Consider the following 14,258-nt stretch of genomic DNA (forward strand, 5'->3'; position numbering starts at 1 on the left):
CACCCACACACCCCGGGACCCCGCCGCAGCCCCGGGATAGCCCCATGCCCAGTGCGGGTCCCCGCCGGGGCGCCCGGCAACGTCCCAGTGACACCCAGCCGTGCCGCAGCCCTGCCCCACCGCGCCCGGTGCCGAGCGCGGGCCCGGAGCGGGACGGGCCCCGGCCACGGGGAGCCCGGGGGGAGCAAGGCCCAGGGCGCTGGGACAGCCGCCCGCGGGCGGGGAGAGCCCGGCGCTCCCGGCCGCGCTGGGACCGGGCGACGCGGGGGGGGGGAGGGGAACACCACACCCCGGGAAAGGGAACGGCCCCCATGCCGGCCACGGAGTGGCGTCACCGCGCGTCATGCGGAGGGCCGCTGACGTCACGACAGGTTGCGCAGCGCCCGCGGGCGGCACCGCCCTCCGGCCGGCAGGGGGCGCTGTGGGCGGCGGGCAGGCGCCATGGCGGAGCGGGCCGCGCCGGGCGGTGAGTGCGGGACGGCGCCGGGACGGGACGGGCCCCCGGTGAGCGGTGGGATCCGCCGCTCGGCACCCACCCGGCCTCTCCCCGCCGTCCCCTCCCCGTTTCCCGCGGCCGGTGCCGGCCCCGCTCACGGTTTGCCTCGTTCCAGGTGCGGGCCCCGAAGCAGCCGCGCCGGTGCCGGCGGGACCGCAGGTGAGCAGGGCCGGGGACTGGTGTGGGGCTGGGGGCCGGGCCGGGGGCCGGCGTGGGGGATGGGGGCTGTCTGACGGTGTGTGCCCGCAGGCCCCGGAGCTCTCCCGGGAGGAGAAGCTGCAGCTGCGGAAGGAGAAGAAGCAGCAGAAGAAGAAGAAGAGGAGCGAGAAGGGGCCGGCGGCCGAGCCCCCGGAGCTGGGGACGCCCTCCGACCCAGGGCAGCCCCGGGGTGAGGACCTCCTTCCCTCCGAGGCAGCCCCCGAGCCTGGAGAGTCCCGCGGCACACAGGGGCAGACCCGTGGCCAGGCCCCGGTGATCTCCCGGGCTGGGAACCTCCCCTGGCTGGAACAGCCCTGAGCCAGGAGCATTCTCCAGTTAGGGGACGCCGCAGAGGGGCCTCCGGGGTGTCCTAGCTCTGTACACCTCGAGTGCCTGCATCTTGTGGGGACTGAGATCTAGAGAGGCCAGTCCCCTCCCCACCGGAATACGGGGCTGGCCTGGTGGTCCCCATGTTGGCTGAGTGGGGGCGGTGAGGTGCTGGAGAACATGGGGCTGAGTCCCACCTGCCCTTCCAAAGGCAGACCCTTGAACAGAGGAGGGTCTCCCTGCCATGGGCTGCCCCACACACTGGGCTATATCGTCCAGTGACAGAGGCTGGGCTCAGACTTCCCCCTTCCGTCTCCTGCAGTAGCTGCTCACCCCAAGTCCCTCCCAACCTTGGCTGATGGCCCCAATGATGGTGAGAAGCCCGCAGGGGGCAAGAGCAAAGCTGAGCTGCGAGCAGAGCGCCGGGCCAAGCAGGAGGCTGAGCGGGCCCAGAAGCAGGCCAAGAAAGCAGAGCTGAGTCAGGCAGCCACAGCAGCCAAGCCCAGGCTGACCCCCACCGAGCCTCAATCCGGTAAAGCTGTCGTCACCACAGGGTGCGGTGGGTGGGTGAGCAGGGAGGGAGGGGGCTGGAGTGGGCACCTGCAGGGGCTGCTCGTCTGATCCTTCCATGGTGCCCTGGGCACTGCCCTGCTGTGTGCTTCCTAAGTCTTGGGACAGTGTGGCTGGGCCGGGAACTGCACCAGGGGAGTACTGCCTGACACTGCCTGCCCTGATATCCTCACAGTGGTAAAGCGGCTGCCAGAGCATGTGCAGGTGGATGACCCTGCTGCCCAGAGGAAACTGGCCAAGAAGCTGGAGCGGCAGCAGGTAGGAGGAGGGCTGGGTAACAGGTTGCATGCTTCAGGGCAGTCATGCTGTGGTGTGTGTGGTGGGGTCAGGCTGCATGCGTGGTGGGACTAGGGCCTGCTCTCTGGTGTGCCACGAGTGAGTGCTGGGTGTGATTGGTGATGCTGGAGTGAGCAGGGCTGTATGGCAGCCTTGGGTAAGCCATCATGAATGTTGTTTGGCTACAGGTACCTCTGAGGCAGGACTATGGCACCAAGGTCAACCTGTTCTCCCACTTGCACCAGTACAGCCGGAAGAAGCCACTGACGCAGCAGATGAGGTATGTGGCCTCCTCAGCCCAGGCCCCTGGCAATCATTTGGCTCTGCTTCAGCTGGCCCAGCTGCAAAACAGCACTAGTGAAGGGGTGTCCTGGTCCTGTGTGTGGTGATAGGCTTCATGGGGTGGAGGGGAACTCGTCACTTGCTTTGAGGAGCAGTGGCAGGGGCAGCCGAATGTCCTGCCTGCAGGGTGAGGAGAGCTGCCCTCAGGCAGTGCAGGGCCGCAGGAGAAGGCACTGTGAGGTTAGCCTGAGTCCTCTGGTCACAGAGCAAGCAGGGGCTGGACTGGCAGCTCCCTTCTTGTGCTGTCCCTCAGGTTGTTTGGCTGGGGGTCTGGCAATGGGTTGGTTGTTCCTGGGCTGTAGAAATGCTGACAGCTCTTTCATGTTTGTCCCTGCAGCATCCCCTCCACAGTAATTCACCCGGCTGTGGTGCGCCTTGGCCTCCAGTACTCTCAAGGCATCATCAATGGCTCCAATGCCCGTTGCATTGCCCTGCTGGAAGTCTTCAAACAGGTATGCAAGCAGCTACCCATGCCCACCAGGCAGCAAGGGCATGGCACCAGGCGCAGGCATCCCTTCCTGTTCCCTAACTGCTGGGGCTCTATCTGTGCTCAGTCATCTTCAGCCTCTTCCTTCTGACCGTGCCCAGGACTGAACCCTGCTGGTGTCCTGTTCTGGTGCTGATGCTGCAGATTTGAGTTCCTGGAGCACCCCTTTGCCCCCACCCCGTGAAAGCATGTCAAGCTGTGCGGTACATGCTTGTGCCTGGTCTGCAGCCTCCTGGGCAAGGGTGGTGGCATGCAGTGCCTGGCCAGAAGGAGCAGGTGCCCTGAACTCACACTCTCTTTCTTCTTGTCTCAGCTGATCCGGGATTATTCAACTCCCCCCAATGAGGAGCTTTCCCGGGACCTGGTGGCCAAGCTGAAGCCACACATCAGGTGAGGACTCCTGGTGCTAGAGCAGAGGGACTGAAGCTCTGCTGAGTGTGGTCCACTGGTCCCTTCTCTGGGTTGGTGTCCATCTGGGTTGGTGTCCACCCAAACTTGGGCTGACTTTCCTGGGGCTCTGGATTCTGCCTCCCTGCCCACCATCCCCAGCCCAGCTGCACCCTCCCTCTTCCTGTCCCTGCCCTCCAGGCTGCTCTGGAGCTAAGCCCATTTCCTCTCTGCAGCTTCCTGAACCAGTGCCGGCCCCTCTCAGCCAGCATGGGCAATGCCATTAAGTTCCTCAAGAAGGAGATTTCATGCCTACCCGACACCCTGAGAGAGGAGGAGGTGAGTGGCCTCACGAGAGCAGCAGGCTCCAGGGTGGAGGCACAGCCCTGGCGCAGGCCAGGCAGGGAGAGGTGGTGGGATGCAGACTGGGAGCAATGCTGCAGAGAAGCTAGAAGACTTGGCCATCAGTGTCACCAGTGACTGGGCCTGAGCGGGGACTGCAGCCACACCTGCTCCCCTCTGCTAGCAGGCATAGCCCAGTGGGACCCAAAGGGGTGCACTGCAGCAAATGCTGGGCTGGTAGGACTGGAGCTTGTCAGGAGTAGGGACATAAAATGGGAGAAGCTGCAGCAGCTGCACGTGGTCTCAGTGAATGCAGCACTGCACCACAGGCCTGGCCAGCAACCAGCATTGCATCTGCATCGAGAAGTGACTCTTGAGTGGCTGGAGAACTTGCAAGCTGGTCCAGCTGGTGCTGTGCACTGCAGGAAGGCCACAAAGGATGCAGCAGCTGGGCACTATGTGCCCTTGCCCACCAGGGCTGCCTGTGAGAGCATTGTTCGGCAGCATCAGTAAAGTCACAGATGAAGAAGGTTTTTTCACTGCTTAGCTGCGTCCCATGCAAAAAGCTTCACAGGAGCCCGTTGGCTGTGGAGCAAGGGGCAGGGTGGTGGTATACGTCAGGAGGACCCCTGAGGCTGCGTGGCTGGTGGGCTGACGGGTCAGGCTGGAGAGTCTCAGCAGTGAAATCTCCATGGGATGACCAGAGCAACTGACCAGGAGATGTGGGGGAGATAATGGGCAGAGCTGTGGAGGGCCTGATGGCAGCTCAAATGCGTGGTGAGGCACTGTAGTCTGCTGGGAGACTTGTGCCAGGACAGGAGTGGCCCTGTGTGTCCTGCAGAGGCCCTGTCCCAGGGGAAGGTGCCATTCAGCAAACAGGCTGGTTGGGAGCTGGGCAGGGCTCTCTGCTTGCAGGCAGAGCTGAGCCCACAGTCCTGCCAGACTACAAGGGACAACAGAGTACAGTGTGGCACGGCCATGCTGTATGGGATGGCACTTTCTCCCCAGGCGAAGGAGAAGCTGCAGGACACTATCGACAAATATCTGCGGGAGAAGATTCTTTTGGCAGCTGAAGCCATTTCGAGGTCTGCCTTTGAGAAAATAAATGACAACGATGTGATCCTGGTGTATGGATGGTAAGAGGATAGCCAGGGCAGCCAGGCCAGTGGGTGGAAAAAAGGAAAGTTGAGTGAACATGGGAAGCTCTTGCAAAAGCAGTTTTTCAAGGGTGGGAAAGTCAGTGTTGTCCAAGGGAGAGGTATGGGTTGTGGTTCTGGGTCCAGCTACTAGAAATAAAACAAGCAGGGAGGGGCAGTCGGGGGGTGCCAGCCAGAACTTGGCTGTGGTGAGGTGCTGGTGAATAAAGGCACAAGGGAGAAGTTTATGACCAGCAGAGCAGGACGAAACAGCAGATGTATGAGGGTGTCGGGGCAGAGCAGAGCACGGCCCTGGGATCAGCACTTGCTAGCTGGATGTGGGAGTATTGTTAGTGCTTCAGAAAAAGCAGAGAGCTCAGTAGGACTCTTGTCCCATCCTGGGAGATGGGAAGTTGGTAAGGTCATGTCACGAGGTGGTGAGAGAGCACTTTCTGCCTGGCAGCTGCCAAGGGCAATGCTAAACCACGTCTGTGGAGCTCAGTGGACAGTGTTGGCAGGCCTGGCTGCGAGCATGCATTCCTGGAGGGCCCCACTGCGGAGGGCTGTGTCCTGCAGATGTTTCCTGTTTCTCTGCACAGTGGGACAGGCTAGGTGCTCAAAGCACTGGAGCCCTTGGACTCATTAGAGGAACAGGAAGGTCTGATCGAGTAGCCTTGTACCAGCCTATACTGATTAATGTAGTTGTGTTAGCACCTCAAACTCAACTTGTGAAAGCCTCAGTTTGCACTGCCTGAGTTTTGACTGTCCCAGACCTGCCGGCCTGTAGTGTTAGTGGGAAGTGTCTGACAGAGGCCCAAAGCCATTGCCATCAGCGAAGCCCGCACTGAAGACTTGTCTGTGAGACTTTGCTGTTCCTGGTCAGAGCTCAGCACTATTCTCTGTTTGCATGTGCCCAGAGTTAGGTGTTTTGAGAAACCCAGATTCACCACTTCTTCAATACAGGGCACTTACAGAGCAGCCATGGCTGTTTTAAACAGTTAGTTTTAAACAGACTGCAACGAAGTCATATGTCAGGAAGCAAGATATGAAAGCTCATTCTTCCTTCAAGGGACTGTGTTCCAGAAAGTAGAGGTGGGAAAAGGAGCCAGACACTGCTGTGGCAAAACAGAGTCAGATGTGACGTGCCTCCTGGGTGATCAGTGGAGGGAGGAGCAGGGGCAGGAGGCCACAGTGTGGGGCTGGAGTGTTATGGGAAGGAAACTTGGAGAGGGTTTGGAGGGGGAATCCCTTGCTGTGGTCGCAGACAGGTGGAGGTTAGGGCTGCTCCCAGGGAGGGCTGAGATGCGGCTTTTCCCAGGGGGTGATACCCTGTGCAAAATCAGGGAGAGGGGGCCCTGGAAGCAGGCGTAGCAGGGAGGTGTCTGGAAGGGATAGCACTTGTAACAGCGAGGGTGGGCCTGAGCTCTGCCCAAACTCATCTCTGGGCAGCACTAGCTCATCAGGGTCTCAGTGGGAGAGACCCTGGTTAAGAGAGACATTGCTCTGTTTGGGCTGGACGTGCTCGGGAACCTGCCGTGGCAGCTGGCACCTGGCATCGCCTGCTCTGCTGCAGTTGTTGGCAGCCAGCCCCCACCATCAGGCATGTGTCAGGGCTGTCCCCTGGGTGAGACCCCACGCTAACACCCAGAAAACCTGCCTGGCCAGCGCCCGATGAGTCCCGTAGTGGAGCCAGCGCCAAGGAAAGTCTCCTGGCGCTGGGCTGCATTTCTGGGCGATGCTGGCAGCGAGCAGCGCCAGCGCAGGGCAGCCACGCGTGCTGGGTGAGAGCCTGGCCTGGCGGGACAGGCAGCCTCCTAACTGGTGTCTGTCAGCTCTTCCCTCGTGAACCGCACACTGTGTGACGCCCACGTGAAGAAGGGTCGGGCCTTCCGTGTGATCGTGGTGGACAGCCGGCCACGGCTGGAAGGCCGGGAGACGCTGCGCCGGCTGGTGCGGAAGGGCATTCACTGCACCTATGTGATGATCAATGCCATTTCTTACGTGCTGCCTGAGGTGAGGAGCGGAGCAGGGCTGTGCTGAGGGCAGTGGCAGGCATGGGGGAGGCTGCAGCATGATGGAAGATGCTAACAGATCCCTGCGTTTCCCTGCCAGGTGTCCAAAGTGCTGCTGGGAGCCCACGCACTCTTGGCCAATGGCTCTGTCATGTCCCGGGTGGGGACGTCCCAGATAGCGCTGGTCTCCAAGGCCTACAATGTGCCCGTCCTGGTGTGCTGCGAGACCTACAAGTTCTGCGAGCGAGTGCAGACGGACTCTTTTGTCTCCAATGAGCTGGGTATGGCTTCTTTCCCCTTCCTTCCACCTGGGACCCGCTCCCTCTTCCCGGTGCTAGCCAGGATGGGCTGCTCTGCCCTGCCATTCCCCTTCCCTGGTGAGGGGCCACCACTTGCACAAAGGGTAGCCTGGCAGGCAGCCATGCTGCGTGCTCCCAGGGCAGGATGGAGAGGTGCTGTCTCTCCTTCTGATCCTGCTGGCTGTTCCTCTCTCTGCAGATGACCCCGATGACCTGATCGTGCTCCGGAAGGGCCAGGCCCAGCTGGGTGGCTGGGCAGAGAACAAGTCCTTGCGCCTCCTCAACCTGGTCTATGATGTGACGCCGCCTGACCTGGTGGATCTGGTCATCACAGACTTGGGCATGATCCCCTGCACCTCAGTGCCTGTTGTCCTGCGTGTCAAGAACGTGGATCAGTAGTAGGGGCAGCTGCACGGACACTAATAAACCAGGCTTCACAATACACCTTGTCTGCCTTCTGTGGTGTGGCAAGAGCCCTGGCGCCCCGTGTCACCACAGGCTCGGCTCTGCGCTTTCCCTGGGCATGCTGGCACTTCTACCCAGCTCTGCTCCTCCCCCGTTCTGCAGCGTTCCTATCCCTTTCTGATGCAGTAAAATTGGTGTTCATTGTAGCTTCTGGCAGGGATTGCTGTGGGCTGTTTGTGATCCCCCTTGGATCCTGTCACTGCTAGTGCCCTGTGTGTTCCCATCTCCGGGAGGAAGCAGGGAAGAGACGGCAGGGTGCTTGTTATTCTGGCCTCTGCCCCAAAAGGGTGTTTTTATACACTGGTCTTGCCTGTCCTTGCTGCTGCGTGCAGAGCCAAGGTTGGTGGGGGCAGCCCTGTGGCCCTGGCCTGGAGCGGGGTGAGGATGGCTGAGCACTAACAGGGCTCAAGGGCTGGCACTGGGCCCTGGATGGGGGCAAAGTGGGTCCCTCTGTCTCCACAACCAGCTGTGCGGCTGGTCGCTGCCCCCGGGTGCGCTGGGAAGACACGGTGGGGCTCGGGGGGAGCAGGCTCCCACGCGCTGGGTGCTCCTGGCGCCAGCTGGGGCAGGGGAGCCCCAAGTCGAGGCCTTCCCGCGGGGTCGAGGCAGGGGGCAGGCGGTGCCCTGCCATGTGGGGCTCTCGGCTCCGGCTGGGGTGGTGTGGCCCGTGGGGAACCGGGGCCCTGCTGCTCCACAGCCACGGCACTGGGGATCACCCGGGACGGCGTGGCCGGGGCCCAGGCTCGCCCCAGCGTGGCTCCCCCAAGCCGCCAGGGGGCGCCCACGACGGGGGCCTGGAGCTCGCGCCGCTGCCGGCAGAGCCGCGCCTGGTCGATAGGGGCGGGGCCTTGCGGGAGGACTGGGGCGTGTCCATGCAGATCATCGGCGCAGGGGCTGACGGGAGAACGCCGCGCCGCGCCACCGCCGGTCGCGGGCGTCGAGTGGTGCGTGTGCGCTGCGTGATGGCGGCGGAGCGTGGGGTGTAGGACGCGTGGTGTGCGCGTGCGGGGGGGAGAGGGGCGCGGCGTGCGGTGTCCGTGCGTTGGGGGTGGGTGTGGAGTGATGTGGCGGTGCGGTGCGGGAGGGGGTGTCATACTTACCTGGCAGGGGAGACACCATGATCAGGCAGGTGGTTTTCCCAGGGCGAGGCTCATCCCCTGCACTCCGGGTGTGCTGACCCCTGCGATTTCCCCAAATGCGGGAAACTCGACTGCATAATTTGTGGTAGTGGGGGACTGCGTTCGCGCTCTCCCCTGGCACTCGCGTCTCAAAGACAGAAACACCGCACAAGGTGAACGTTTTTCTGTGCTCCCTGCAGGAGGGGTCACCGCGGGTAACGCGGGGCGGGGACGGGACCTGCTCTGGCGGCACAGGGGCCGGGCCCCGCGGGGGGAACGCCGGGGCCACGCTTGCTCGTCTACCAAAGGTCTGGGGAGGTCCCCGCTGACTGGAAGCTAGCCACTGTTATTCCAACTTAGAAGAAGGGCTTGAGGGAAAACCCAGGGAACTACACATCTGTGAGTCTAACCTCAGCACCTGGAAAAATTACAGAGATTATAGTGGGCACTATTGGAAGGCATTTAAATAACAATGCAATCATCAGGCACAGTCAACATGGATTCACAAAAGGGAAAGTCCTGTTTAACTAATTAGATATCCTTCTACAATAAGGTCACCTGCCCAGTGGATGAAGGGAAGGTGGTAGATGTAGCTTTGCTGGATTTTAGTAAGGTTTTTGATACTGTCCCTCACAGTATCCTTCTGAACCAGTCGTCCAACTGTGGGATGAGCAGGTTGATGGGGCACTGGGTGAAGAACTGGCTGGATGGCTGGGCTCAAAGGATTGGAGTGAATGGGGTACATCTGGCTGGTGACTGGTCACCAGTGGTGTTCCTCAGGGCTCAATCCTAGGGCCAGTGCTGTTCAACGTATTCGAATGCCACATTAGCAGTTGGCTGACAATACCAAACTGGGAGGTGCTGTTGACTCTCTTAAGGGACAAGAAGCCTTGCAGAAGGATCTAGGTAGATAGGAGCGTTGGGCAATCATCAGCAATGTGAAATTGAACCAATCCAAGTGCTGGATGCTGCACCCGGGAGGGAGTAACGCCAGGCACAAGTCTAAACTGGGAGAGGAGCGGCTGGAGAGCAGCCCTGCAGGAAGGGAGCTGGGGTGCTGGTCGGCAGCAGGCTCAATAGGAGCCCGCAGCGTGCCCTGGCAGCCCAGAGGGCAAACCGCATCCTGGGGGGCATCAAACACAGCAGGACCAGCCGGTCCAGAGAGGGGATTGTCCTGCCGTAGCCAGCGTTGGTCGGCCTCAGCTGGAGTGCTGTGTGCTGGGCCCCACTGTTTGAGAAGATGTGAAGGTCCTCGAACGTGTCCAGAGGAGGGCAACCAAGCTGGCGAGGCTCTGGAAGGCATGTCCTGTGAGGAGCGGCTGAGCACTTGGGGTTTGTCTGGTTTGGAGAGAAGGAGGCTGAGGGACGACCTCATCGCGCTCTGCAGCTTCCTGAGGAGGGGACGTGGAGAGGGAGGTGCTGATCTCTTGTCCCTGGGATCCGAGGACAGGAAGCCTGGGAGCGGCTCAAAGCTGCATCAGGGGAGGTTCAGACTGGACATGAGGAAACATTTCTTTACCGAGAGGGTGGTTAAACCCTGGAACAGGCTTCCCGGAGAGGTGGTTGATGCCCCAAGCCTGGCAGTGTTTAAGAGGTGTTTGCACAATGCCCTTAATAACGTGCTTTAACTTTTGGTCAGTCCTGAAGTGAGTGCTGTAGGTCCCTTCCAGATGAACTACCCTACCCTTACCGTACTCTTACCCTATCCTACCCTATCCCATCCTATCCTATTCCTGAGCAGGATGACACAAGGTGTGCAATACCCCTGGGGTCATCTGTCCTGTCTGGGTCCTCTTTGGCCCTTTGCCCACCCCTGGCCGGGGATGCAGAGGATGCCCTGGTGCAATGCTGGCACCACTCAGCAGCCACCAGAGTGTGGAGCATCACCAGCTCTGTGCCAGCCACGCGTGGGCCAGAGTGTGGCACTGCTGGGGCTGCTGTGCCAAAATGTGACTCCATCGCAGCCGAGCCGGGCACACAATCAGCTGTGTCTTGAGATACACTGACATTTCACTGACATCGTCATTAGCTTGGTGGCTTCACTAAAGCTCTCCCTTGCTCTCATCCACCCCAGATTAACATTGGGATTAAAGAAATGTCTGGGTGACAGGCACAGAAGAGACATCTGGAGCAAAGCAATCCTGTGGTGCAGCTGCTGCCCGTCCGTGATGGGGTGGGCCCTGCGGTGCACGGCGGCGGGATGGTGGTGCCGACTGTGGCAGCTGTGCCCAGAGCTATGTGGTGGTGGTGGAAGGAGTTGAGTATTGCTGGCCAGGTTCCTCAACAGGGTCTTGGGTGTCATCTCAGCCCTTTCCCCTGCACTGACCCACCCCCACCCTGAGTGCTGCTGCCACGGCTACCTTCAGTGCTTCAGTTCAAGGGAGGGGCAGTCCAGCAGGACGGCACCAAACCTGTCCCCATCCCATCCCTGTGCCTGGATCGTCGTTGTTCTCAAGGGCAGAGCCTTTTAAGGTCCCTAGGAGGGACCCAGAGCTCTGGGGAGGAAACAGTAAGAAATCCTTTCTCTCCGTGGATCAGGGATGTGTCCGTGTGTCCTTGGACACCAGAACCCCTCGTGCCACTGCCAGCCGGAGCGGCTGACCCCGCGCTATCCTGCCCAGCCATGGACGTGCTCCACAGGTCCCGCATTTGGGGGAGTGACGCTTGTTCCCCTCAACCCCCCCTTTCCTCGGCAACACTCGCTCTGCTGAACGGCTCTGCTGGGTTAAAAATCTCTGGACACGGCGGCCGTTCCGTGGCAGTTCCGCTTTTCCCGTCCTTCTGCCGGGTCTTCTTTTAAATTTGGGAATTCAAACGCCGTAAGGAGCGGGGCCGGGCCGGGCTGTGGGGGGACCCCCTGCCCACGGCGGGGCGGGGCCTTGCGGGACGGGGCGTGTCCATGCAGATCATCGGCGCAGGGGCTGACGGGAGAACCCCGCGCCGCGCCGCGCCACCGCCGGTCGCGGGCGTCGAGTGGTGCGTGTGCGCTGCGTGATGGCGGCGGAGCGTGGGGTGTAGGACGCGTGGTGTGCGCGTGCGGGGGGGAGAGGGGCGCGGCGTGCGGTGTCCGTGCGTTGGGGGTGGGTGTGGAGTGATGTGGCGGTGCGGTGCGGGAGGGGGTGTCATACTTACCTGGCAGGGGAGACACCATGATCAGGCAGGTGGTTTTCCCAGGGCGAGGCTCATCCCCTGCACTCCGGGTGTGCTGACCCCTGCGATTTCCCCAAATGCGGGAAACTCGACTGCATAATTTGTGGTAGTGGGGGACTGCGTTCGCGCTCTCCCCTGACATTACAGTCTTGTAAAAGCAGAGCTTGACAGTGGGGTTGCCTGGGCACGCGGGTATCCGCTGCTCCCGCGATCTCCCGGGCCACGTTTGTGCTGCCGTCAGGGCGCCGGGTACGGGTCGCCGCCGGTTGTGCCGGGCTCTTGCTCTCCTGCCTATTACCGCGCCCCGCAGCTGCTGCTCGGCGGAGCCGCCTTGGAGCCCTCACAGGGTCAGTCAGGCGCGGCGCAAGCACAGACCTACTCAAGCCTCTTCCTGGGGATTATTTACATCGGCCTGCAGGTATGTTACGGAACGGGGGAGAGATCATCCGAGTTCCAGACCTGGAAGCCTGGAGCCTCACTTTAGGGATCTGATGACCAATTCCCACAGGAAAGATGGACGCTGTCTCCTGGCATAGCTGGCAAGCATTCAGAGAGGATGCCTCGAGATGACTGAGGACCACTGGGGTTGACCTTGGCCAACCCTGCGGATTTGGCATTGAGCACGGCTAGGCTGGTCATCAGTCGTGCTTCTGACATCGACACCGTGGCACAGAACACCTATGGGGACATCATCCCGCTGAGGCCCAGTGGCGCCTGCTAGCCGGGAAAGCTCCCCATCCCCTCAGAGCTGCCTGACGTCAGGAGGCGCCGGCCTTTCAGGTGCAGTCCCCAGCCTGCGTGGGCCCCGCTGCTACGAAAGGAAGTTTCTGCTGCACCTGGTTTGTTCTGTCCCGTCTCCTTGAAGGTGCAACACTGAACCCCGTCCTGTGCAGGGACTTAAAAATCTCCCTCGGGTTGTGCATAAGCTCTCTGACCCAAAGTGCCTCGAAGCACGGAAAGCTTGCCTGGCCCTGGGCACTCCCAAGCAGGCCATCTGCGTTTCGGCAGCAAGGGTTGCAGGGCGCCCAGGCCTCGGATCAGGAAGGGGAGTGTGCAGCACTTGCTGCCTTCCCTGTCCTTTCTGACGGTCACAACCCCCCCCGGGGTCACCTGAGCTTTTACATCCTGCTCCTCCTGCCCTTGGCAAAGCCTCCCGCAGCCCAACAGGAGCAGGTGAATGCGGGCAAACGTCAGCCCACAGCCACCGCTCGGGCCGCGGACCCGCCACCCGGTGGTCTTCACAGGAGGTTGGTTACATGAGCGCTGGCTAAAGCGTGGGGCAGGGTCGCAGCGCACCGTGGTGCCGCCCCGCGTGGGAAACCCGTTCCCGCGTGGGGAAGAGCACATCTCGTGCAGCCGCGAGCCTGACCCGGCCTGCGCTCTGACAGCCCGGGCGGACGGGTGACAGCTGCGGGATGCATCACCATCCGCCCCGCCTTACGGGCATGCGACGGGCCCGGCAACAACCACCGCGGGTGTCCGCTTACAACGGCACCCTGCCCCGCGCAAACATTAAACTGTGAGCTGTTCTTAAAACACCGTAATGTCAGGGGAGAGCGCGAACGCAGTCCCCCACTACCACAAATTATGCAGTCGAGTTTCCCGCATTTGGGGAAATCGCAGGGGTCAGCACACCCGGAGTGCAGGGGATGAGCCTCGCCCTGGGAAAACCACCTGCCTGATCATGGTGTCTCCCCTGCCAGGTAAGTATGACACCCCCTCCCGCACCGCACCGCCACATCACTCCACACCCACCCCCAACGCACGGACACCGCACGCCGCGCCCCTCTCCCCCCCGCACGCGCACACCACGCGTCCTACACCCCACGCTCCGCCGCCATCACGCAGCGCACACGCACCACTCGACGCCCGCGACCGGCGGTGGCGCGGCGCGGCGCGGGGTTCTCCCGTCAGCCCCTGCGCCGATGATCTGCATGGACACGCCCCAGTCCTCCCGCAAGGCCCCGCCCCTATCGACCAGGCGCGGCTCTGCCGGCAGCGGCGCGAGCTCCAGGGCCCCGCCCCAAGGCCCCGCCCCAAGGCCCCGCCCCAAGGCCCCGCCCCAAGGCCCCGCCCCAAGGCCCCGCCCCAAGGCCCGGCCGCGGCAGCGGAGCCGCGGAGCCCCCGAGCCGGGGCCAGGACGCGCCGGGCGGGGACCCGGGGCCGGGCTGTGGGCAGCACCCGGCTCTCGGCAGCCGGCGGCCCCCGGCGCCAGGCAGAGGGCAGCGGGCCCACGGCTGCGCGACCGGGAGCGTGAACGTCCCCGGGGCCTCGCGCGGGCGGCTCTGCAGGAGCGGACGCGGAGGCTCCGGCCGGTGCCCCTTCTTCCCAGGTGCTTCGCCCCTTCCTTCCTTCCTTGCGTCTCGCTGACGCGCTGAGGCCCTCGGGTCCTGCTGGCACGTAGTCTGTCGCCGCGGAGGCCTGAAAAGGCCCGTGAATCTTCGCTGCGGTACTCCCGCCTTGCCCCGCTGAGGCCTCCAGACTCACCCCTTCTTTCGCCGAACGTCCGGAGTTACGGCCCCAGGGCCGCCCGCGCCCGGGGAGCTCAGGACCCGTCGCTGCCGGGGCCCTGCTATCCCATCACCTGTTCTCGCTGCCGGACTTGATGATCCTTTACAGTCGGCAGTCCAAGACCTTCCACCTCCCCTTCTCC

General features: G+C 62.3%; 1 protein-coding gene and 3 non-coding genes across 5 annotated transcripts; 3 read left to right on the forward strand and 1 right to left on the reverse strand.

Moving 5' to 3' along the window:
- Positions 1 to 358: 358 nt before the first annotated feature.
- On the forward strand, positions 359 to 7,314 carry EIF2B4 (eukaryotic translation initiation factor 2B subunit delta). 2 transcript variants are annotated; one of them, XM_054822258.1, is made up of 13 exons: positions 359 to 466; positions 612 to 655; positions 746 to 884; positions 1,344 to 1,553; positions 1,767 to 1,849; positions 2,056 to 2,147; positions 2,547 to 2,661; positions 3,010 to 3,086; positions 3,320 to 3,422; positions 4,434 to 4,561; positions 6,394 to 6,574; positions 6,674 to 6,854; positions 7,072 to 7,314. In XM_054822258.1, the coding sequence occupies exons 1-13, from the start codon at positions 442 to 444 to the stop codon at positions 7,269 to 7,271; spliced, it is 1,578 nt and encodes a 525-aa protein (XP_054678233.1). In that variant the 5' UTR covers positions 359 to 441; the 3' UTR covers positions 7,272 to 7,314. The 2 variants fall into 2 exon arrangements, with proteins under 2 accessions (XP_054678233.1, XP_054678234.1); XM_054822259.1 differs by having other exon boundaries at positions 1,347 to 1,553.
- Positions 7,315 to 8,429: 1,115 nt separating this feature from the next.
- Positions 8,430 to 8,593, forward strand: LOC129205448 (U1 spliceosomal RNA). Its single transcript, XR_008576736.1, has one exon. It is a non-coding gene; the product is annotated as a U1 spliceosomal RNA (small nuclear RNA).
- A 2,986-nt stretch (positions 8,594 to 11,579) lies between these two features.
- LOC129205459 (U1 spliceosomal RNA) lies at positions 11,580 to 11,743 on the forward strand. The gene has a single exon (XR_008576745.1). It is a non-coding gene; the product is annotated as a U1 spliceosomal RNA (small nuclear RNA).
- A 1,409-nt stretch (positions 11,744 to 13,152) lies between these two features.
- On the reverse strand, positions 13,153 to 13,316 carry LOC129205471 (U1 spliceosomal RNA). Its single transcript, XR_008576756.1, has one exon. It is a non-coding gene; the product is annotated as a U1 spliceosomal RNA (small nuclear RNA).
- Between the last annotated feature and the right edge of the window lie 942 nt (positions 13,317 to 14,258).

The sequence above is a fragment of the Grus americana genome, chromosome 3, assembly GCF_028858705.1.
Source record: "Grus americana isolate bGruAme1 chromosome 3, bGruAme1.mat, whole genome shotgun sequence".
Classification (NCBI taxonomy): Eukaryota; Metazoa; Chordata; class Aves; order Gruiformes; family Gruidae; genus Grus; species Grus americana.